At 45.2% G+C, this 23,614-nt stretch overlaps 1 protein-coding gene across 3 annotated transcripts; it reads left to right on the top strand.

The window, feature by feature from the left end:
- Positions 1-5,602: 5,602 nt before the first annotated feature.
- LOC143515077 (von Willebrand factor A domain-containing protein 5A-like) lies at positions 5,603-20,951 on the top strand. Of its 3 annotated transcripts, XM_077007000.1 has the most exons (22): positions 5,603-5,786; positions 5,975-6,036; positions 6,377-6,579; positions 7,074-7,296; positions 7,658-7,824; positions 8,171-8,285; positions 10,159-10,334; positions 10,520-10,608; positions 10,804-10,948; positions 11,185-11,264; positions 16,226-16,340; positions 16,550-16,708; positions 16,837-16,946; positions 17,292-17,509; positions 17,614-17,706; positions 18,278-18,370; positions 18,526-18,594; positions 18,818-18,877; positions 18,974-19,012; positions 19,200-19,318; positions 19,984-20,107; positions 20,333-20,951. In XM_077007000.1, exons 2-22 carry the CDS (start codon positions 5,997-5,999, stop codon positions 20,410-20,412), a joined length of 2,517 nt encoding a protein of 838 aa, XP_076863115.1. In that variant the 5' UTR covers positions 5,603-5,786; positions 5,975-5,996; the 3' UTR covers positions 20,413-20,951. The 3 variants fall into 3 exon arrangements, with proteins under 3 accessions (XP_076863115.1, XP_076863117.1, XP_076863116.1); XM_077007002.1 differs by lacking the exon at positions 18,278-18,370; XM_077007001.1 differs by lacking the exon at positions 18,974-19,012.
- The last annotated feature ends 2,663 nt before the right edge of the window (positions 20,952-23,614 follow it).

Below are 23,614 nucleotides of genomic sequence, written 5' to 3'. Positions count from 1 at the left end.
AGCAGTTGATAACAGACATCCCAAGTCTCCCGGAAGCTGCGAGAGTCTCCCGCATTTCGGTAGTGTCTCCCTGATAACCGCGAGTCACATATAATCTCCCGGAATTCAGAACGAGTGACCCACACAAACGCGCACACAGGAGACATCACATAATTAAACATAACAGGGCCTGAGCCGCAAGGGCTCATGGGCAATGGCGTCACCCTCTGGCACCCCCATTGGCCAGACGCTACACAGCCCCCCCCCCCCCCCCCCCCCCCAAGAGGTCAGCTGTCCCAGCGACCACACACAGGACAGTCCAGTAGCGTAGAAGGGCAGAAACATGCATCAAACATATCATAGGGGCAACCAAAACAGCACAAGGTGGCATGAACATCGTTACAGGCACAGTCAACACAGAATTACAGCCGGATGAGGCAGATCCTACTCAACGCGCATGTAAAGCGCAAATACAATCCTGGAGAAAAAAAAAAAAAAAAGCATACGCATGTCGCGTGCAAGGCATTAACATAACGACTCCCAGCATTGAACATGAGCACAGCAGTATGGTAACATTGTCACGGTGGCATCAAAAAGGTTCCTGGCACAGTCCGGCCCCCATCTGGCTACCCCTGGCTCACATGTGGACGTCGAGTAGTCTTGTCCGCAGCCTAGAAACGAACACAGGGCCAGGTTCAACATTAACATCCTCTGTGGGAGGTGCCCCGAATGCCAGGTCCACAGGTGATCGCAGTTCATGGCCGAACATAAGCATGGCAGGGGTGAAACCAGTAGTCTCCTGCAAGGCGGAGCGCCATGCCAACAGGACGAGAGGCAGTTGTTTGTCCCAGTCACGCTGGTTCTCCCGGGTAGCCATGGCCAGTTGAGTAGCCAGGGTTAGATTGAACCGCTCGACCAGGCCATCACCCTGTGGATGAAGAGGAGTCATTTGAGTCCTGTGCACCCCCAGCAGGCGGCAAACCTTAGCCATGACGTCCGACTCAAAGTTTCGGCCTTGGTCGCTATGTAGGACCTCTGGGACGCCGAAGCGACAGAAAAACTCATGGAGCAGGGTCTCTGCTGTACTAATGGCGCTTTGGTCGGGCACCGCATACGCCTCGGGCCATTTTGTGAAGTAGTCCGTGGCCACGAGCACGTAGCGGTTGCCCGACTCCATCACTGGAAGCGGCCCCAGTACATCCACTCCCACCCTCTCCATGGGGCAGCAGGATTGCATGGGGTGGAGGGGTGCATGTGAGACTCTCGCCGGTCCCTTCTTGGCATCGTATGTGTCACAACAATGGACAAACAGTTCAACTCCAGCCCTGCAGCCCGGCCACCAGAATCTCTGTCTCAGTCTGTGAAGAGTTTTTGTGATGCCAAAGTGGCCTGAGCCTGGCAGACCGTGGACAGCCTGCAGAACAGTGTCACGCAGGCCCTGCGGTACCACAGCTTGAGTTAAGCGGCTCCCAGTGCTCGGGCCTTCCCAAGTTCTGTGCAGGACGCCCCCAGCGATTCTCAGGCTGTCCCAGTTGGACCGCAACACCTTAGGTACGGGCCCCCATCGTACCACATCATCCCAGTCCGGCACGGTGGCCGCCACCAAAGCATCTAGCGCCCATGCCAGTTCCGGGTCGGCCCTCTGAGCCGCAGCCAATTCCTCAGTGGAGATGCAGGGTGACACAGGAGGGGCAGCAGCAATCCGGCCAACAGCCGCACACACACCAACAGTTTCTGCCTTGTCCTCAGGGCGCTGGCAGTGCTTGGAATCATGGGACATGCACGGCCGGCGAGACAGTGCGTCAGCATTCCCGTGGATTCTGCCTGGTCTGTGCTCTACCACAAAGTTAAACTCTTGTAGCCTGGCTAACCATCTCGCTAGCTGGCCCTCAGGCTCCCGGAAGTTCAACAGCCATTGCAGTGATGCATAGTCTGTCCTCAGCAGAAAAGGTATGCCGTACACGTAAGGTCGAGAATGCCAAAGCCCTTCAACCACTGCTAACAGCTCATGCCGTGTCACACAATAATTTTTCTCAGCTTTGTCCAGGCTGCGGCTGAAGTATGCTATTGCGCGCTCTGAGCCCTCTTGGACCTGTGACAGTACAGCATCCAACCCGTGGTCGCTTGCATCAGTGTCGACAATAAATCGTTCAGTGGGGGAAGGATAGGCCAGAACAGGCGCACCGCACAGTCTCTGCTTCAGTGTACGGAAAGCACACTCGGCGTCGTCAGGCCAGCTAAATCTCGTTCTGCCACCCCTTGTCAGGCGGTGAAGGGGAGCAGCAATGTCCGCGAAGCCCTTTACAAAACGGCGGTAGTATGATGCGAGCCCGAGGAAACTGCGAACTTGTCGCACCGTACGCGGGGTGGGCCATTCATGGACAGCGGCTGTCTTGCCAGGATCAGTGGCTATTCCTTCTCCGCTTACCACATGCCTAAGAAAATTAATGCGACGCTGAAGGAGGTTACATTTAGCTGGGTTGAGGGACAGATCCGCCTCCTTCACTAAGCCCAGGACCAACTCTAGGTTGGCTAGTGCAGACTCGAAGCCCGTAGCATGGACCAGCACATCATCCAAATACACCACACATTTACTGCTCGGGACCCCAGACAACACTCGCTCAATTAAACGCTCGAAAGTGGCCGGCGCGTTACAGAGCCCGAAGGGGAGGACCTTGAAGTGCCAGAGACCTGCACCAATCGAAAACGCAGTCTTCTCCTTCGCTGACTCGTCCAATGGGACCTGCCAGTACCCGTTACGCAAGTCCAGGGAGCTGAACCAGTCTGAGCCAGCTAACCGCTCGAGTGTGTCGTCTACTCGCGGCATCGGGTAAGAGTCGAGTTTAGTGACAGCATTTAAACGTTGGTAGTCGACGCAAAACCACCACAATCCGTCCTTCTTGGCTAGGACCACGGGGGCAGACCATGAACTATTTGAAGGCTCAATTACGCCGGCTGCCGCCATATCACGGATTTGGCGTTTGGCTGCCACACGCTTGGTTAAAGGGAGGCGATGTGGTCTCAGGCGGACAGGCTTTGCGTCGCCCGTGTCAATCGCATGGCTCGCCAGCCCCGTCCTCGAACAATCACACTCGCTCACAGCGAACAGTCCCCTATAGTGATTCAGCAGCTTGCGGAGTAGCTCGCTCTGCGACGCGGACAGGCCCACGCTACATCTAAGCCACAACTCATGGACCGGGTCCCCCGGTGACGGAAACGGCATTTCTCGACTCACTGGCTCAGCTGACGTAACGCACGAATGTGAGGCTGTATCATCTCCACAGCATACATCAACTCCCCCCGTCTATAGGCGATAACAGCCCCATTCTTCCCCAAGAAGTCATTCCCGAGGATGCAGCGATCAAACACATCCCTGACCCAAAACTCATGCACCACGGGTCCCTGCCCGAAGTCAAAGGAGACATTGGTGCACCCTAGCAGCTCAAACCGCTCGCCGGTTACTGAGGTTAAATTCCCCCGGACCCACTCCACAGCATCAGGCCTCACTACAGCAATCAATAATCAGTTCAGGCCAAATTAAGGAGATCGAAGACCCCGTGTTGATCAAAGCGTTAACAGAGATATCGCCAAACTTACATGAAATATGCCAGTCGCATTGTCCGGCGATTCTCGAAACAACGAAAGAGGGGTGGCCAGGGAGAACCAGAGTCGCCGCGCCCCTCCCCGGGCGGCTCCTTGCTCGTTTCCCGAGCCATTGCACTGGCTGGCTTTGTAGCAGTGAGCCCCGCAATTTCTGGGAAATTGTGCGCCCAGAAAAAATCTAGCGCTAACTGCCGTTGGGCCCCGCATGGGAACAGGAGGTAGGCCAGGCGAACCAACAGCGCCAGCTCTGACGCCAACACTCTCAGGCCTTCTCCACGAACACAGTGGCATCCCACCAAGAGCTGCTTCGCCATCGACTCGTCCGGTTGCCGCCCGAACCTGCTCCTGAGTGCCGCTTTGAGTGGCGTCAGCGCATTCCTGTCCTCCGCTGGGAGCCCGACTAGAACCCTGAGCGCAGGTCCCTGTAGCGCCAGGCACAGTTGAACCGCCGTCTCAGCATCCGATCAGTTCTCGTAGTTGGCGACGGCATTGAGCTGATCCTCGAACGCCGCCGCGGCGGGTGATAACGTCTCGTCGCGGGTAGCAGTAACGTCTCGTCGTGTGTCCTGGCAGGTGGTGGTGGTAACGTCTCATCGCGTGTGTCGCGCTTCCCGGCGGTTGTCGTTCTGCGTCCGAGGAACGGTGGTACGGTGTCGCTTGGCCCGTCAAGATGATGTGACGGATTTCCTGCCGCTCCTTCGCTTCTCCCTCAGCCCTGCTTCAAGCTGTTCGAGCTCTCCGGAAAGGTGAACTATTTCATCGCAGAGAGCCACTTCTGACACCAGTTGTGGCGTGGTGTGGGAGAAAGAAGCTGCAGACCAGTCCATTCTCAAACAGAACAGAGGTTTTATTCTTCTTTTGCAGTAAAACTGGCACTTGCGGGCACAATCTATACGACTCGAGGCCCAAAATAGGTATGCCTTGCACTTGAAACACATGGGGAGGTCATGAAGACGACAACGTTACACATACATGGAGGGGAAACTATGATAATGCACATGTACATAAAAAGATGGACCGGGGTGACAACTAATAACAAACAATAAATAATCATTAATTACACTATACAAACATCGCATAATTAAACATAACAGGGCCGGAGCCGCAAGGGCTCATGGGCAATGGCGTCACCCTCTGGCACCCCCATTGGCCCGACGCTACAATATGAACGGTGCCGCCACTAGGTGAAGACAATTCACCATCTTATTTGATTTACAAAGGTCGATCTCATAACCTAATTTGTTCCTCCTCGTTTCCTTTCCTTTACTCCACTCATCGAGTCTGAGCTTTAGTTTAGTTTTTAAAGCAGCTCTTTCATTTTATGAGCAACAGATTTGCTGGGGAAAATTCAAATCAAATGGGCTGTTTTGCCTTTGTTGAGGTGACTAGTGAAGCCTTATTAATGGAATGCATTTGTGAGATAATTGTTGCTTTATACAATTATGTTTACATTATCTACGATTGCAACCCCATTAACAGTAGCCTAATCAGTTACAAAATTCGAGAGGTGCACGACCTTGCGCATATACATATACTCGAAATGATTCGAAATAATTCGCTTTTTATCACATTATTTAATGGTTGTTTATTTTTAAAACGCCCAGTCTTCACGTTCTCTCATGTTTCGCCCTGGAATTACAAGAGGCTCGTATTTGTTAACCTAATACAAGAGAACTATTCAGTCAGACAGCTATTTGTTGTGAAACGAAGTACAATTTCAAGCATTTTAAAGTACTTTAGCCTAAATTCCAGCACTTTTCAAACCTGAAACACACTGAAACACAAAGCATTAAAAAAGCACATTAAAATTGGTCAGGTACATGTTCATTCCCCTGTTTTGAGGGGTGTTTCTACCACATATCATTTCGGACAAAACACCTATCGTTTCGGAGAACACTGCAGTGATGCTCGCGCCTCCACCGCTCGCGCAGGGTCGCGCGCTATGGTCACTCGCGAAAGTATTGTAATGATCCTTAGGGGATTATTGGGTTACTGTTTCTTTAAGTTAACTTGTGTATGTGAGGGGAAAAGTGTGCGAGGAGGGAAAGTGAGAGAGAGAGAGAGTTCAGTTATTTTTTCTCGAGTGAGTTCGCTTGTTTAAATAAAAGAGACAAGTTGTCAACAGTAAACTGTCCTGGTATTTAACGAACGTTACAGTATAAACCAGGCTTTACACTTCTGCCGTGGTGTAGCTACTCTATAAGGTAATGCCTCTGTTCCTCTTTCACTTTCACTTAGGACTTAGTAACATGTAAAATGTTTATTTCGGTCTATTTTGATGTACGATCGAGCTGTTTTCCTTTTACCATCTCTGCAAATAATTATTTCATTAAGTAATTCATATTAATTTTACTCTGAAATCAGTTTTTATTATGTCTTATATCACACACAGAGCCAAGATTGCAGTCAGCAAAATGGTGAACTGTGGCTTGGTGACCCACAAGAATGAGCCAGGTATGAACTCGAAAATTCTGTTGTCTTTGATGCTAAAATATTTTTAGTATTTGTTTTAAAGCCTAGAGAAAAAAAGGTCCAGGACTTTCATGGATGTCTGATGGCAAGAAGTCTGCTTAGGTTATAGTCAGTGACTTTAGTTCAAGCTTTGGAAACTATTCAAAGCCTGTTCAAAAGTCAAAATTTAATTTGATTGCATCATATGCGTCAATTTGCAGATTTCAGTTTGCTCATGTCATGTTTGTTTTTGCAAAGCTGGGCCACTCAGAGAGACTTATAGAATGGTTCAGGTTGGGTTTAATTCAGCTAACTAAACTATACCTGTGTGTTTCCTGATCAGTCCCTCTGAAGAGCATAGAGGTGAATCTACAGACTGAGGGGCATGTAGCTACAGTGAGCTCCACCTTGCAGTATGTGAATGAGGAGCAGGGCCCAGTGGAGGCTCTGTTTGTGTTCCCCATGCCTGCCGAGGCTGCTGTCTGCCACTTCAGTGCCAAGATCGCAGACCAGGAGGTTGTGGCTGAGGTACAGGAGAAAGAGAAGGTGAGTCAGAGAGGATGAGGAGCAGAGTCTTCAGAGAAGCATCGTTGATATTCATCAACTAAACCTGGATGCATTACAGAAATTGTGCATTTTAAAAGGTCATCAGGCCAACAGTGGATGAAAATCACACATAAAACCTGGGCACCCATTATCCTGGGTTTGTACTTGCTTCTTGTGTTTTGTTAATGTCCAGTTTTACTGGTTCCTTGCAAGAAGTGATTGTGCAAAGTCCTGAAATGGTACAGATAGCAGAGATGGTCCATGGATTCTTACAATGAATAGGAAATCAATGAGTTTGCACTTGGACACAGTTACATTTGGGCAATGTTAGGAGTTACCTTAAATATATGGGCTTAGACTAGAAAGTTATAAACCAACATTGACAGTAGCTTTCTCAAACAAGAATTGTTGTAACATTCCTTTCACACCAAAAAGGTATGCAAAGCAATAACATTGAACTCCTTTTTTACGTGTGTGTTTTGTTTCCATGGCAGGCGCGACAGCTCTATGACGACGCTCTGAGCTCAGGCGAGCAGGCCTTCTTATTGGAGGAGAGTGAGGAGAGCACTGATGTATTCCGCCTGAGTGTGGGGAGCCTGCCCCCGGGACAGAGTGCTGCAGTCACCTTTGTGTACGTCACCGAGCTCTCTGTGCAGGCAGACCACTCACTTCGCTTCTGTCTGCCGGCAGTTCTCAACCCCCGCTACTCCCCACCAGGTAACACAAAACAGTTTTGGTGCAGGTTTAGTCTCTGTGCATATTGTGTAGAACTCTGCTTTTAAATAATAGCAGCAAAAGTGTTGAGAATCCATGGCTACCTGCTTCTTTTAGAGCCAGTCCTGATCAATACCACAACACATCATATTGTATGCATTCCTGAATGACATATCTGGTACAAAATCAATCTTCTAATCTTTGCTATACAACTAAATTATCTCAGTTGTGGTCAATAACACCCTATAGTTCCTGTACATATTAACTTGCCTTGATTAAAGTAACCTATTGTTAATGTGTTATGTATCTGTCATACATCTCAAATTTGCCTCTTTTGCACTGGTTTCCCTGGTTTTACCCTCAGGTACGAGTGGTGGTATAGTGTCTGAGATAACTGCAGGATCTGCACAGATTCCTTACTCTCTCTCTCTTACTATGAATCTGAGCTCTCCAAACCCCATCACTGCAGTCAAGTCCCAGTGTCCTCTTGAACCCCTGGAGTTCCTCAATACAGATCACACACGAGCAAAGGTGAGTGTGTGTGATTCTGATTAGAGGATGTACATATGTTGACCCAAGATGACAGTACTGAAGGGGTAGCCTGAATGCTTATCTGGCCTGTTTATTTAAATGCAGTTGTAAGACAAAAGTTCCTCTCTGCACTGCTACATGTGTCACACATTCACAAACTCATTGTGACGTGTAAAACAGTGACTAGTGTGAAGGTAGTTTTATTGCCCACCACTCTGTTGTCAATGTTTTTGTAATAACATGGTGATGTTATTGGAGGGAAGTACTGATGTTTTAATTCTGTGTTCTCTTTGTGTATTTGTGTGTGTGTGTGTGTGTGTGTGTGTGCGTGCGTGTGTGTGTTCAGGTAAATCTGTGTGCAGGTCACAAGTTTGACAGAGATGTCGAGCTGTTTTTGTATTATCAGAATCCCCATCAGCCCACTGCAGTAGTTGAGGCTGGAGTACCCACAGCTCAGCCAGGTACACTGGTAAATGGTTATTAAAAATCTCTCTCTCACACTCTCTCTCTCTCTCTCTCTCTCATATATATATATATATATATATATATATATATATATATATATATATATATATATATATATTAGGGGTGGGGCGCGATTAAAAAAATTAATCGAATTAATCGGAAGCTTTGTAATTAATTAATCGAAATTAATCGCATTTTAATCGCATTTCAGTATTTAACATGAGAAATATTAATTTAAGTTTGAATGATGAATGAATCAATGAACATAATCATAAACTTCAACATCTTGTTTATTTTTCCACCAGTCTACTACACAGACCAATATATGTGTAGTGTGCAGAAAACAGTTCAGAACATTGGAAATTCTGATCAAAAATGTTGTTTAATTTTGGGAGTTTTGCTCAGGATATTGGAAGAATTGAAGTAAATCAGAAGATGTTTTTTAATAGCATTTTAGCAATTTCTTTAATTTCCCAGGCTTCTGCCACAGGCATCTCCATAGTGCCTAGAAGTGGTCTTCTGCATGCTCAAAGCAAATGACTGGATCTTCATCATCTATAGATTCATCATCTATATGAGCTGTCACACCAAGATAATTCTTGTTGCTAACAGAGGTCCAGTGATCCCCAGTCAGAGCCACATTTGTGACGCTCTTCACAATAACCTGTTTTACTTCCTATTCCTCATCATACAGGTGCTGGATTTTCTTCGACATTGTCTTTCTGGGGTGAGTTTCCCAAAACGTTCTTAGCGCCAAGTACTTCGTTACCTCATTCTTACGTACGAGGTTAAGAAGTACTTGGCGCTAAGAACGTTTTGGGAAACTCACCCCTGGACGGTAGTTCGTAACTTGCATCAGTTGACGCAATGTACAGCGCTTCTTGTAAGTCTTTATCTTCGACCACTGAGAGCGGACAACACAAATAATGTGACGCGTCATGTATAAACACGTGCGGAGTCGCGCTACGGCCACTCGCGAAAGTTTAATCCAGTCTTAATGGTCCAATGAAGGTAATTTAAAAACCAGGACATTTCCTCACAGGATGTGAATTACGGACGTTTGGTCACCCTATCGTACTAGGAATACATTTAGCAGCTAAGTTATCATTACTGACCTGCGCGTTAAGCTGGGCGTACACTGTGTGATTTTTGGCCCATTTTCAGCCGATTTTTCACTCGTTTCGGCTCAATTGCGTGTCGTGCATCGTATAGTTTACACAGGTAGCTATACGAGGAGCGATTCACAACTCCCGATCAGAAATCGCAGCGTCGCAAGAATATCAAACATGTTTGAAATTCAAATCGCTCCTCGTGAGAGTATCGCACTGTTGAAGCAGCTCCAAGAGCCGACTCTCCCTGCGATTTAGTCGTACAGTTTGAGCTGGAGCTGAGTACACGATTTAAAATATTGTACAGCGTACGCCCAGCTTTAGCCGCAACATGTTTTGCGTTGAGGTGGTAACGAAGGGTGGAAGTGCTCCTGTGATAAGCGAACTCCTTCCTACATAAAGTGTAAATAACACTATTTTTGTTTGTAGCCTACTTCCATCTGGAAGTTTATATTTAAATTTCCCATCCACCAGCGTAGCCTCTTCAGTCATATCCATCATGATCTTATTGTGCGTCCATATAATCTGTATGTCTGGAACTCGTGCACTGAGAAACATTCCACGGTGCAAAAGTGTCTCATCCGTTAAATGCGTTAAAATGCGTTAATTTTTTTAGTGCGTTAATTTTCCTGTAATTAATTAATCGAAATTAACGCGTTAAAGTCCCACCACTAATATATATATATATATATATATATATATATATAATTTTACACAGCTCTTTTTATCTTACACAGCGTTTTATCTTTTCTTTCTGTAGGCTCTCTCATGGGTGACCCCGTGGTCATGCTAAGTTTGTATCCAGAATTCCCTAAGGCAGTGATGTCAGATGTGTCATCCTGTGGCGAGTTTGTGTTTGTAGTGGACAGGTCTGGCAGTATGAGCTGCCCGATGCGTAATGGGCCGAACACAGAAGAGCGTATCACGAGTGCCAGAGTAAGATTCACTACTGAAATGACCTGCAAAAATAAATATTTATAATGTCAGTGATCTTCATAATTAAGTAATTATAGCTTTCACCTTTTGCTCATACACCACAAATCTGCACAATTAGGGTGTCACATACATTTACCAGCATTAATAACAGCTGGATGGATGAATATATTACCTGATCCCTTTAGAACACTCTGCTCCTGCTGCTAAAGAGTCTCCCCATGGGTTGTTACTTCAACATCTACGGCTTCGGTTCGCGTTACAAATCCTTCTTCCCGTGAGTAATCACATGGTGAAAACATATGCTGCCATATGTTAAAATGTTCCCAGAGCTGGTGATGGTACAGATAGCTCCACTTCCCAGTTCACTAATTAGGAGATTTCAGATGAAGCTATAAGCACTGGACGAGGTGAGAAGATATATGACTCATTCAGAATACTGTGAAGGATGATGTGGTGCATTTGGCTTCAGGAAAAGTGTGGAGTACAGTCAGGAGACAATGGACCAGGCTGTGCAGAGGGTGAAACAAATGCAGGCTGACATGGGTGGCACGGAGATTCTGCAGCCTCTCAAACACATCTACAGTCAGCCTTGCATCCCTAACCACCCCAGACAGGTACCATCATGCTTGACCTCCACATACACTACATAGTTGTGTTTAAACACACATCATTCATCATAACACATACCTGTTTGACAACGGTCCATTTAGGTTGTAATCTATAATGTGTGGATCATATGGCTTGTATCTTTCACCTCTCACATGGTGGAGTATGTACCAGTATTTATTATTACCAGTGACCACTATAACTACAGTATGCATCAACAAGTTCTCCATTTTAATGTTTGCAGGTGTTCATTTTCACTGATGGAGAAGTGGGGAACACCAAGGAGGTTCTCCAGCTTGTGGGGAGCAATGCTGAATCCCACAGGCAAGTGTGTTTTAACGTGAAAGATAATTCCAGTGTTCAGATTTTCTGGCTGGATAGTGTAGCGGATACATATTTATGGATTATGAACGGGGCACCATCCTGATTGCTCAGGAACCAGTATTGTGATAACGAAGATAGGTGGAATATGGTTTGATCAGTCTCATTACTAAAGGGTTAAGTTCTGGTTCCGCGCAGTGACCTAATACCATCGACCAAAATATGCATTTACCACCGTGACCAGATGAATAAATGTCCACAATTATTAAATGGTTAATATTACAATCGATACAAAGCATATGAATGATTTGGCTCAAATTGAAACTAAACCTGTATGTGAATCTACTAATTTAAACCAGGGATATAATAGTGAACAACAAAGTATATAAAATTAACCAACAACAGCGAATGATAAACAACTGCCAGTGATCATGAGATTTATTTATTTGACTATCCTAAGGCTTGCCTAACTAGCGTAGGACCCAGGGATGGACACGAAGTCTTTAGAGAGAGAATAGAAAGGAGAAAGAGGAAGTTTGGGCAGGTTAATGGCAACAGTATTTACTATTTTGGACTCCGGGAGAAATAGAAGCTGGCAACCCCAAAACAGCACATGAACTGAGCGTCTTACTTCGAAGAAGAGGCGTGGTGACGCGGACCAACCGGTGCGCGTTCACGATTCGTTTCTTGAGGCAGCCGAGGTCTGTGGAGCATGGCACGTGACACTGCTCGAGTCGCGGAGACTTAGCGATGACGTCACAGTCGCAGCTGGACTGCGCAGACTGACTTGTGCAGGTAGTTTGACTGAGAAAGAAGATGAGCTTGACTTGAACGACTAGACGAAATAAAAGTACCTTTGACGACGAAACGTAGAATAAAGAAAATAAAATAGAATCTTCTGTGGGACTCGGTGAGAGCTTTAGTTGCGGTCTATTGGCATTGCTCTACTGGACTTTGCGGTGTTCGGCTTGAGTCCAGCGAACAGTCGCGATGGTTTGGCGTGTTCGAGTCTTTGAGTCTCGGCGAGTCTGGTGAAGTTCTCCAAGTCTTCCTAAATTACCAGGCTGCCAAGCTCCTTGTTTCGCTTCGAGCTAGGGCTTTTAAAACACGTTTTAGGGACGTAATTGTAAGGCGCTTTCATGTTCATCAGGCCATTGACCATTGGCCTTTATTAATGAATATTCATGACCTTTGCCCAGACAGGGGAGAGAAAGAGAGAGAGAGAGAGAGAGAGAGGGGAAGCGAGGAGTGCCCGTCTTTCCAGGTCTAGTTAATGACTTAACCAAAGAAGACAGATTAACACAATTCGAAGACAAAGTGAACTATTCCTAAATAAATTGTCTTACATACTCTGCCTAAACAAGAACTAATTTGGTTCTATTAGTCTACACATTGAGCCATTCTCAATTTCCACTTTTGGACAACAAATGACACATAATGCACAGACAGGCATGAATGTGAGGTCACATACGCACACATGAGAATGATTACATTCGATGAGTAACATACAAACTAATACATAGATATGCATCAATGTGGTGTGTTTATACAGTAACACGTATTCTAATAAAATCACTTAATACTGAATACATGAAAGATCATAAGTTGTGTCTTTATATCAACCACATGGCACAGTGTTCACATTTAGGTACATGGTCCTGTGGTCCTTTGTCCTTAAAGGCTGGAAAGCTGAATACTGGTTTCAAGAATAATTAATCTTTCCTTGTATGGAAGGTAGTCAAGTTTGGTGTCTCTAGACTGCATTCGCCGAGCTGGTTCCTGTAGGCGGAATCCCAATTCCATGTACAGTTCAGATTTGGAGTTACAGAGATCTCTGAAATATTTGTATCTTCAGCTCTGGATTTTAACACAGGACTTATAACGGGTTTAAACTGTGGGGAATCAGATAAGGTTGGAATTTAGAGTTTTATTGCTCTTCCTGACTGTGGTCCCAATGTCCTCCAAAGAAGGTTGATGTTGACCAGAACTCTTAGATGGCCTCTCTCCCAAGCTCAGGAGATGTAACGTGGCTTGCGCCACGGGGGGAGGAGACGGACACAAACGCTGAGAGGAGCGAGATTTATTGCAGGGCATTCCATAATCGTCGTCACTAAGCCAGTCCGGGTCGATAACGGGAGGGCAGTCCGAATAACACGCAAACACCGGCATACTGAACACGAGGAGACACAACCAGGGAGGGAGACACAGAGCACAAGGAATAAACGGGCGAAATACAAAACACGAAAGAACGGGGTCAGGTACACGAACTAACAGCACACAATAGTCAAGACTCAGGAGACTCAGGGGCTTTTATACAACGACATTAAACAAGGGGCAGGTGACAGTAATAACACGGGGCGTAGTAACAAACAAGGAATCACGAAGACAAACGAGCGGGGCGGGATAAACGGGCAAGGAATGACAGAACCACGATAACAGACATTGGAGTGACAGCGGGTAAAGGGGGGCGTAGCCATACGTGACAGTACCCCCCCTCAAAGCGTGCCACTCCGGGGCACGAAAGGGCAGACAGGACAGGGACACCGACTAGGACAGGACAGGGAACTATGGCACACGGCGAGGGACAGGAACAGCAGACACAGGACAGACCAAAGGGACAGGACCGGGCAGAACAGGACATGGGACCTGGGGCATGGCAGGGACAAAGACAGGGGACATGGAGACTGGCCAGGAGCTGGGCCGGGACATGGCATGACACGGGACACAGGGGCAGGACAGGGCCAGGGCGAGGCACAGGAGCAGGACTGGACAGGACAGGACTGGGGACAGACACGGGAGTCGGGCCAGGGGACAGGGCCGAGGAGAACACGGAGGCAAAGACAGCATGAACAACAGAGACGGGCACAGGCACAAGGTGGGTGACGACTTGGGGAACAGACATGGGGACAGGGACAGAGACGACACCACAGGAAACAGACACGGGAACAGGAACACAGACCTTGACAGACACAACCACGGGGACAGGGACCAAAACAAAACCAGGGACAGGACCAGGGAGCAAGGGGAACACGGGCAACGGAACATAGGAGGCACAGGGTGGAGCAGGGGGAACACAAAGTCCATGCCCAACAGGGGGCAGCACAGTCTCAAGGGCAACAGGCGGGGACCGCTGGCGGGCAGCGGGGACAGGCGGGGTCCGCTGGCGGGCAGCGGGGACAGGCGGGGTCCGCAGGCGGGCAGCGGGAACAGGCGGAGCCGGCAGGCAGGCAGCGGGAACAGGAGCCGGCGTGGACGACCCCTCCTGGGTCGCGGGGACAGGCACAGGCGTGGACGAGACCGGGCTGACGTCCTCGGGGGGCGGAACCACTGGGCTGACGTCCTCGGGGGGCGGAACCACCGGGCTGACGTCCTCGGGGGTCCGAGCCGGCCACTCCTGGGTTGAGTGGCCACTACTCCCCCCCAAAAAATTCTTGGGCGTCTCTATGGTGGAGGCTGGCAGGATTGAAGGAGGGAGGAGCTCCTCAGGGTAGGCGACGACCTCATGCTTTGTTGCAGCGGGGCTCCGAACCGGGGGCGTGGTCTTCCTCCTTCCCCGGTCTGGTCTGCGCCTGGAAGAACATACAGACACAACTGCTTCTCGGTAGCTTTCATTGTGACTCTGCCTCGTCGGAGGTATCGGGAGCTCACAATGGTTTTTGAAAGCCAACCGAGAGCCAAGCCAATGCTCGTCTGCACATTCATTCCGTCTGCCCGAATCTCGCGCTACAGGTTGCTCCTCCCTGTAGCGTGTGTCGAGTCGGGCAGACACGTAGCGCTTATCAGGGAGCTCGTCGCTAAAGCTAGAAACCGAAAGTGATTTCACCTTGTTTTTACAGCGACGAGACTCCCCTGTACCCTCAGCGCAAGGGGAATTCCTGTCTCTGGTTCGTTCACGCTGTAATACCGGAGAGTCGAACCGAATTAAACCAGCCAACATCTCATTACAGCGATTGAACTTACCAGAGTCTCGCTCTCTCGCTGTGTCCTTGAAAGGTCTGGTATTATGTAACGTGGCTTGCGCCACGGGGCGAGGAGACGGACACAAACGCTGAGAGGAGCGAGATTTATTGCAGGGCATTCCATAATCGTCGTCACTAAGCCAGTCCGGGTCGATAACGGGAGGGCAGTCCGAATAACACGCAAACACCGGCATACTGAACACGAGGAGACACAACCAGGGAGGGAGACACAGAGCACAAGGAATAAACGGGCGAAATACAAAATACGAAAGAACGGGGTCAGGTACACGAACTAACAGCACACAATAGTCAAAGAATCACAATACCAGACAAAGGACAAGGGAGACTCAGGGGCTTTTATACAACGACATTAAACAAGGGGCAGGTGACAGTAATAACACGGGGCGTGGTAACAAGCAAGGAATCACGAAGACAAACGAGCGGGGCGGGATAAACGGGCAAGGAATGACAGAACCACGATAACAGACATTGGAGTGACAGCGGGGAGAGGGGGGCGTAGCCATACGTTACAGGAGATCATAAAGTCAGAGTTTTACGCTAGGGGACATAAGCACCATTGTGAATGTTGATCCTTGGGAACTTGTTGCTGTGTAAAAAATCAGTCTTTAAATTTACATGCAACCAAAGAGATGTGAGTCAGTTTCTCAGTTCAGTGGGAAAGGATTCCATTTTGGGTGTCACAGTGAACAGGCGTTTAGCTGTCTCCACTACAATCGTTTATGCATAATCACCCAAGTCTGTTCATGCACTTGCAGTGTTACTGCAATGTTGAGAATATTTCTGTCACGTTCTATGGTCTTAAACACCAGGGTGGTGTATCTTTGGCAAATTGTTCAGGCCAACACAGGCCGTTTGTTGCTGTACACTTGATAATGGAGGAAAATTGTTGTGATTAAACTACTGTAATACACTAATGCAGATAATATGCATGGCAAACCAAGTGCTTGGCTGATCTTGAACTGGTGGTGTGTCATGTTTCCACAGGTGCTTCTCATTTGGAATTGGTGAAGGAGCAAGCACTGCCCTCATCACAGGAATGGCTCAGGAGGGATCTGGCCACGCCCAGTTCATCACAGGCACTGACCGCATGCAGTCCAAAGTAAAAATGTGGTGGTTGGGGGGGGTGGGGGGGTTGTGCTGCATTCTCTATAGTAATGAATGTAATGTTAAGAGATCACTTAAATGTCAAAAGACAAACCACTGTTTCACTAGAACAAATTTCATACTCCATTCTCCACATCTTTCCTTCATCTGTTATTTCACACTTCACACTTATTTTGCACATTATTTTTTCAATGCCCTTCCTAGGTCATGCAGTCTCTCCGCTTTGCTTTACAACCAGCGGTGATGGATATTTCAGAGGTGTGGTCTGTCCCAGAGGGCATGTCTGTCAGTCTTCTGAGTCCACCTGTGAAAGTACTCTTCAGTGGTCAAAGGGCACTCATTTATGCCCAGCTGAAAGGAGAGGTGAGAGCTTGTATGAAGACTTAACCATTCTAAGTGACAGTCTGTGACATTGTGTTATGAAGAAATTAGTGAGTTATCTGAATTAGTTATGTTACGCTTACATAACTCTACCTCTTTCTAATCTTTAGGCCTGTAAGAGCTCAGACTGTAAGGGGACTATAACACTGCAGTATCGCCTAGCAGATCAACACGTTACAAACACACTCAGCTTCTCTATCAAGCCTGCAGAGAATACTGGGTAACACACACATGCAATTAGACTCCATAGTACAAGACACATAGTCCATATTTCCATCGGATGAGTTGCCCTTCTGATATTATGACCTCTTAATAAAGATAATTCCAACAATAAAACAGGCTGATTTGAATTTAACAGCTTTGTGGAATCATTATTAACAGGTTTTAGCAACACATACAGAAGAGAATACCAAAAGAAATGTCATAAAGGCCAGTGTTGTTTTATGGGCACTACCTTTGTTTAGTGGATTTGATCATTAGTAGCACACTAGTATGTAGTAAAAGTAGCTAACAAACCCTCAGCTGGCCTGATTACACTCATGTGGTGTACTGCATGTTTGTGCAGACTGACCATCCACAGACTGGCTGCACGGTCACGGATCCGCTCTCTGGAGAAGGAGCAGCAGGCAGAGGGAGGCGGCAAAGAGGAGCTGAGGGCCAGAGTGGTGGAGCTGAGTGTGCAGGCTGGAGTGAGCAGCTCCCACACAGCCTTCGTCGCCATTCACAAGGGCAGTGGGGAGGCTGTGAAAGGGCCCCTGCTGAAGAGGAACGTGCCTGTGCCTAGTCAGTGTTCCTCCCACTCAGTGTCTTCCACAGAGACATTACTCTTACGTATTTTGTCTTGGGTACATTCACACAGCTTATTCTCTTTCTTTCTTCCTCTCCAGTGATGTGTATGGCTAGGGCTTGTGGTCGACCACGGCCAATGCTTCAATCTAGATTTCGACGTGGGGGTAGATGTAAACGGAAATTTAGTACTGGTAAGTTATTGAAAATGGTAGTTTCTAAACACTTGATCCATTATTGAAAATGAGGCTGATTTAATTTGTGGACAACAAATGTATTAGCAACTGAAGGAATATTGAGGTAGTAATTTCCTTACTTCCTGAAAATGCAAATTATATGTATGTCAAGCATTTTCATACACACAAGGAGTAAAACCTAAGAAAACCATATCAGTACATGTGCTAATATATTAATTAATCCTAAATTTATAAATAGATACTTAGATGTTTAGAAAGCTACTGTATTTTTATTTTTCATTGTATTATTGCCAATGTGAGTGTGACGCTGGCGGCTGGACGAAGGATGAGACACAGAATCCCGTCTTTGCGTCACAAACGTCACTTTTAATACACAAGTGTTGCGCAATAACGCAACAGTAAACAGAAACATACACACGAAACGTGCACTACGTGCAGACTTAGACAACGACGAGTACAGGACACTGCGCGAGCGCACATTAAATAGACAGACCACATTAGCCCCATGTGATTACGAGACGATTCACAGGTGAGACACATTATTCACACAACAAAGCTATCACCACAGAGTTCCGAAAACGCAGACAGAGCACGTGGACAACGTTTACACACGCCCAAAAGCGAGGGGCCGGGGTCCTCAACGTGACAGTGAGTAGAATAAGTGAGTATGTATAGGTTCTTGTTAGTTTGTTAGTCATTACAGTAATGAATAGTGAACATCAGCAACAATGCCCAAAAGTTTTACTGTTATAGATAATCAGTACCAAAAGTCTTCATCAAACATATCTGTTTTCTTTTGCCATTGTGAAAGTTTAGGTCAACCCCCAGCTCCACAGATGATGATGGCAATGAATCCCATGCGAATGGACTGCAGAGCAAATGCAGGCAGGTTTATCTGTGTAGTGCAGTTCATACAGAGAGGTCATTCAGAGTGCTTGACATAAGAATAAGAGCAAAGAGTCAACAGGTTAAATTAACTAAAGTTAACCATAGCTCTCTCTTCACCACAACTATGATTTCAGATATGGGAAAGTATAGAAAGTGTTAAAGAAGTGTGTTAGAGCATAAATGCAGAGCTCCTCCACTATTTTTTGTTTCCATTTCTTAGTGGGTCTCGTAGCTGATGGCATTGAGTTTTCCAGTGGCGACTCTGCTTATGACATTGATGGTAATGTTCACCGGTGACTTGAAAAAAATCTCTCTCTCTCTCTCTCTCTCTCTCTCTCACATAGACCAATATTTCTTGTTTTCTTGAATGTTGCAGCTGAGTTTTCTAGTGATGAAGCTGATGATGACATTGATGGTAATGTTCACTACTGACTCAACAGAGAATCTCCCTTCTCTCTCGTCTTCTCTCTCACGTGCAAATGATCAAACTGTATTTATGTCTGTTATAGGATTTTAGTCATCTAAAAGGTTTTTGTGTGTGTAAAATTGTTTTTCCTTCCACAATAATCCACACTCATGTATGTGTCTGTATGTGTCTTCAGACCCCTTGCTACAGCTCATCTCCCTCCAAAAGGCTTCAGGCTGCTGGGAAATGGAGTCCACACTGGCACAGGTGTTTGGAAAGTCAATGGATGAGGTGGCCAAGCAGATGCCTGCAGAGGTTAGTATATGGCCTGAGTAACAGACCGTTATGTATTCTAATACTGATGCCTACATTTGGTATTAGAACTGGTTCTATTGTGAAACGTTAAGCCACAGCATGAGGCCACATATATGTAGACCAACATCTTAATTATTGAGTTCAGGGAGTTCAGCCCCACCCATTGGCAACAAGTGTATAAAATCAAGCATGAAATAAACTCCATAAATAAATGTTAGTAGACTGTACTGTATTGGTAGATTGTTGTACTGAAGAGCTCAGTGATTATAAACATGACACTGAATGCCACCTTTGACAAGTCTGGTGGAGAAATTTTGACATTACTAGATCTCCCCCAGCCTACTGTAATTGCTGTTCTTATGAAATGCAAGCATCTAGGAACAGCCCAAAAGCTGTAGACCACACAAACTCACACAGCAAAGCTACTCAGAGTGGTGTAAGGTGTACTCCGACTGGGCTATGGAGTAGTGGAAATGTGTGTTTCACAGAAAATAATATTCTAGAAATTGTATTTCAAATAAATTAATAGATAAATAGTAGGTGCTGAAAAGATTACATGTGCAACATTGGTAGCCTGTTATACACAAGCCAGAATGACCCACATATCCCAGAAAATATTGCCTAAACAGGTTGTGACACTGTATATTGCATGCTTTTGTGTTCAGGTGGAACCAGGCATCTGGGCTACAGTTCTGGCTCTGATCTGGTTACATGGCTTTAAGATGGATGCTCATGATGAGTGGCAGTTTATAGCCATGAAAGCAGCATCATGGATTCGGAGTAGGAAAGGTAAATTCTCCATTTAATCCAACACTCACTAATTTCATCACTAATCAGGATTAAATGGAACCTACACTGTATTGTAGAACACTGAATTTGCATTACAAACCATATTTTGTCAGTAAAGAATATCCCAATGTTAAGAAATATAGAACATTTACATTCGTTACATCTAATGAGCCACAACATTGTCCCACTCTTATGAAAATGTTAACGTGTGTGTGTGTTTTGCAGTTGTCGACCTGTCTAAGTGTGTACTTGCTGCCAACACTGTGCTGCAGTGTCAAATTAAAGAAGAGGCTCTTGGTTTCTGAAGAATTTACCCTCTATACTTCTGTTTGATCTCAAAAAGTTTCTCTTCACCCAAATGCTTGCAGATTTAATATATCAGTGTATGCAGATTTACTTAGATATTTGCCTTATAATCCAGGAGTGGGGGACTGTTTGTGGAGGCGCTTGAAAGTCCAGAGGCTGAACCACAAAATGTCACTGTCAATAACCAATAACGTTCTGGAACATTGTAATGTGCAGAGGTGACAGAATAGCGAAGTTAAAGTGTCAATAAAATGCTGTCTAAAAACAATTATTTTATTTGTGATTTAAATTGTCCCAGCAAACATTTCACTTGCTAAAAGTGAAAGGTAGACTGGAAACCATATTTAACAAAAAACCACTTCGATAGGTCATACAACTGATGGAGTTATTACTGTTTAGATTTTGGCCATGTTGCTGCAACTTAAATCGAAGTAAATGCATCAAATGTGCTTATTAATGATGGAGTAAAGTGTGAGTAGCCTATATAATATTACATTATTCTAAAATGGTCAAATAAATGTATGTTAATACACCGTAAGATCGGGTGACGTTTTTGTCCTATGTCCTATACCTCAAATTCGAAGTTTGAGGAAAGAAACCTACACTCCTGACGTCACTTTGCAAACTTGTAGACTATAGTAATACCCCGAAATTCGGTGGGGTGACGTTCCTAGGCACCCGCGAAATTTGGATGGACAACTAAGAGGCATAAGACCTATTTTCATATATTATACCCTAAATATGTCCCCCATAATTAACACTTAAAGTTAATTAAAAATTGATGTTATTAATTTACATTAACTTTTAAAATTGTACAGGTAAATGTAAATGGGTGGTTGACATGACATGGCTTTTTTTTTTTGGTCCAAAATGTTATAGAAAAATGTGTAAAAAACTGTGGTGATATTGTTCAGAAAGTGCTGTTTTATATGAATTTACAGAGCATTCATGGGATTAACATTCCTTTTTTTCACAATTTTCAGCCAAACTAGAAAAAGCTCATATGGAGTGACTGTCCCAAGCACATTTCACAAAGTTAGATTTTGAATGAAAACAAGAAAATTAATTAATTTTCTGTTTACTCAATAATATATTGATAACCCAGATGTCTACTTTTGAATCTGCTTGGCTAAAAGTTCAGGCATAATATTTTGAAGCCACCCTTAACTAAAACATTTTGTCCCAAAAATGGATGTCATATGGTGCGACGCCATATTCCTTTTTTTAAATGGGCAATTGTTTGGAGACCTTTGGGGAGTGGGGGTCCTCCTTCTTTCAGGAGATAGAACAAAGCCTCAGAGAGAGACTCAAAGTTACAAGGTGAGTCATCACTCTTCATGTTTTCAAAAAAATCAAGTATATCCAGCAATCCTGCTTCAGTTCCCTTTTGCACGTGTCTTTTGGTGTGACACACTACACAAAAATGCCCAAATTAAATTACTTTTCAGTCAGTATTACCTTTAAAACTATATTGTCGCATTGTAGTTTGCATGGTTTTATGGTGTTAGCGTAAAGGCACATTGTTTAATGTCATGCTAAGTACTTGAAACCTCATATGGTGTGACACATCATCATAAGGTGTGACAGGGTTTTCTTGTCACACCATATGATCATTTTTTCACACTATATAATATGAACTGTGCATAAATACATAAATAATGGTCTTGATACATTTTTATATTTAAGAGTTTGTTGAATATTTTATACTTTTAACATATTTTGATAATATATGATTATATTATTCACATTTAATATCTACACCAACTCAATTTTGTGAATCCCTGCTATCCCATTTTCAAGCTGAATCCATGTTAAACTACATCATTTTGTCACTCAAATGTTTCCCTTTATTTATTTAGTTTGAGGCAGATTTCATTAGATGACTGTCACGGAACAGTTCCGGACCCTTCTCTGTGGGCGTGTCATATTGTCGTCTGTGTGCGGTTATGTCCATGTTTGTACTTCCGTGGGTGTGGGTTGTTTGTGAGCGTGTTCGTTTGTTACACCTGTGCCTTGTCTCGAGGTCACGTGGGTCTGTGTAACTCACCTATATAATGTGCGTTTGCGCAGTGTCTTGTGCTCGTCTTTGTCTAAAGCTACGTGTCAGCGTGAGTGTGAGTGTGTGCTGCTTGCGCTCCACACCAGAGGTGGGGACTCGAGTCACATGACTTGGACTCGAGTCAGACTCGAGTCATTAATATTAAGACTTTTGACTTGACTTGAAAAAATATTCAGAGACTTAGACTTGACTTGGACTTTTACACCAATAACTTGGGACTTGAATTGGACTTGAACCTGTTTACTTGCAAAGACTTGATTTTTTTTTACCCCAAATCTAAATTTTAAAACGCATATTAATATTTATAAAGTGCGCCCCATTAATTTCATTTCCGTCCTTCTGACGCAGACCAGTCCTCTGCTTTTCCACACTCTGTACGTGTGTGTGTGCATGAGCTGCAGCACAACCAATCAAATGGGGGGTTGGCGAACGTAAATTTTTACCGGGCGGGGTGTAAAATGGACACAAATTAAGTATTATATCGCGATCGATCGATCGCCAGTGGTTGGTGCCAGAGCGAACTAGTAACTCATTGAATCATAGATGTGGATCAGAGGTAAATAAACTAGATTTTTTTCCGGCGTGAGAAATCGGATGTGTGGCGTGAGAGCGTGTGAAGACGGTCAAATGCGTGTGTCTCACGCTCAATGTGTGAGAGTTGGCAACCCTGGGTTCTGTATCTGAACTCGGGGAAGAGAGCCTCTCTCTGTCACCATCATAATATCCAGTTCTATCTCAGCATGGATTGTGTATTTGAAGACATCTACGTCGAGAAAAAAATATATTGACAAAAGTGGAGCGAGTTTTCCGCTATGGGGACATCATTCATCGTGCACAAATGACATACAGACTTTTGGCCAGCAAATGCAATGCAGAATAGTTTACTGAAATGTCTAAAGTTGCAGATTCCTGTTAATTGTTCAGTTCTTATATTTGTTTGTCTTGTGTCACTCACACATGTTCTCCAAGAAACCAGATAAGAGAAGAGAGGGAAAATGCTGTTATGGTTCTTTGTATTGTACTGTGAAAATATCAGCACTTTTTATTTGAACATGGAGTTCTACTTATGACTTTTTCACATAATATTTATTTCTGGAAAATTGTAGTTTAAAGTATGAATATTTTTGCAGCTAAGTTTAACA

This window comes from Brachyhypopomus gauderio, chromosome 5, assembly GCF_052324685.1.
Source record: "Brachyhypopomus gauderio isolate BG-103 chromosome 5, BGAUD_0.2, whole genome shotgun sequence".
NCBI lineage: Eukaryota > Metazoa > Chordata > Actinopteri > Gymnotiformes > Hypopomidae > Brachyhypopomus > Brachyhypopomus gauderio.
This window is presented reverse-complemented; position numbering and strand designations above follow the sequence as displayed.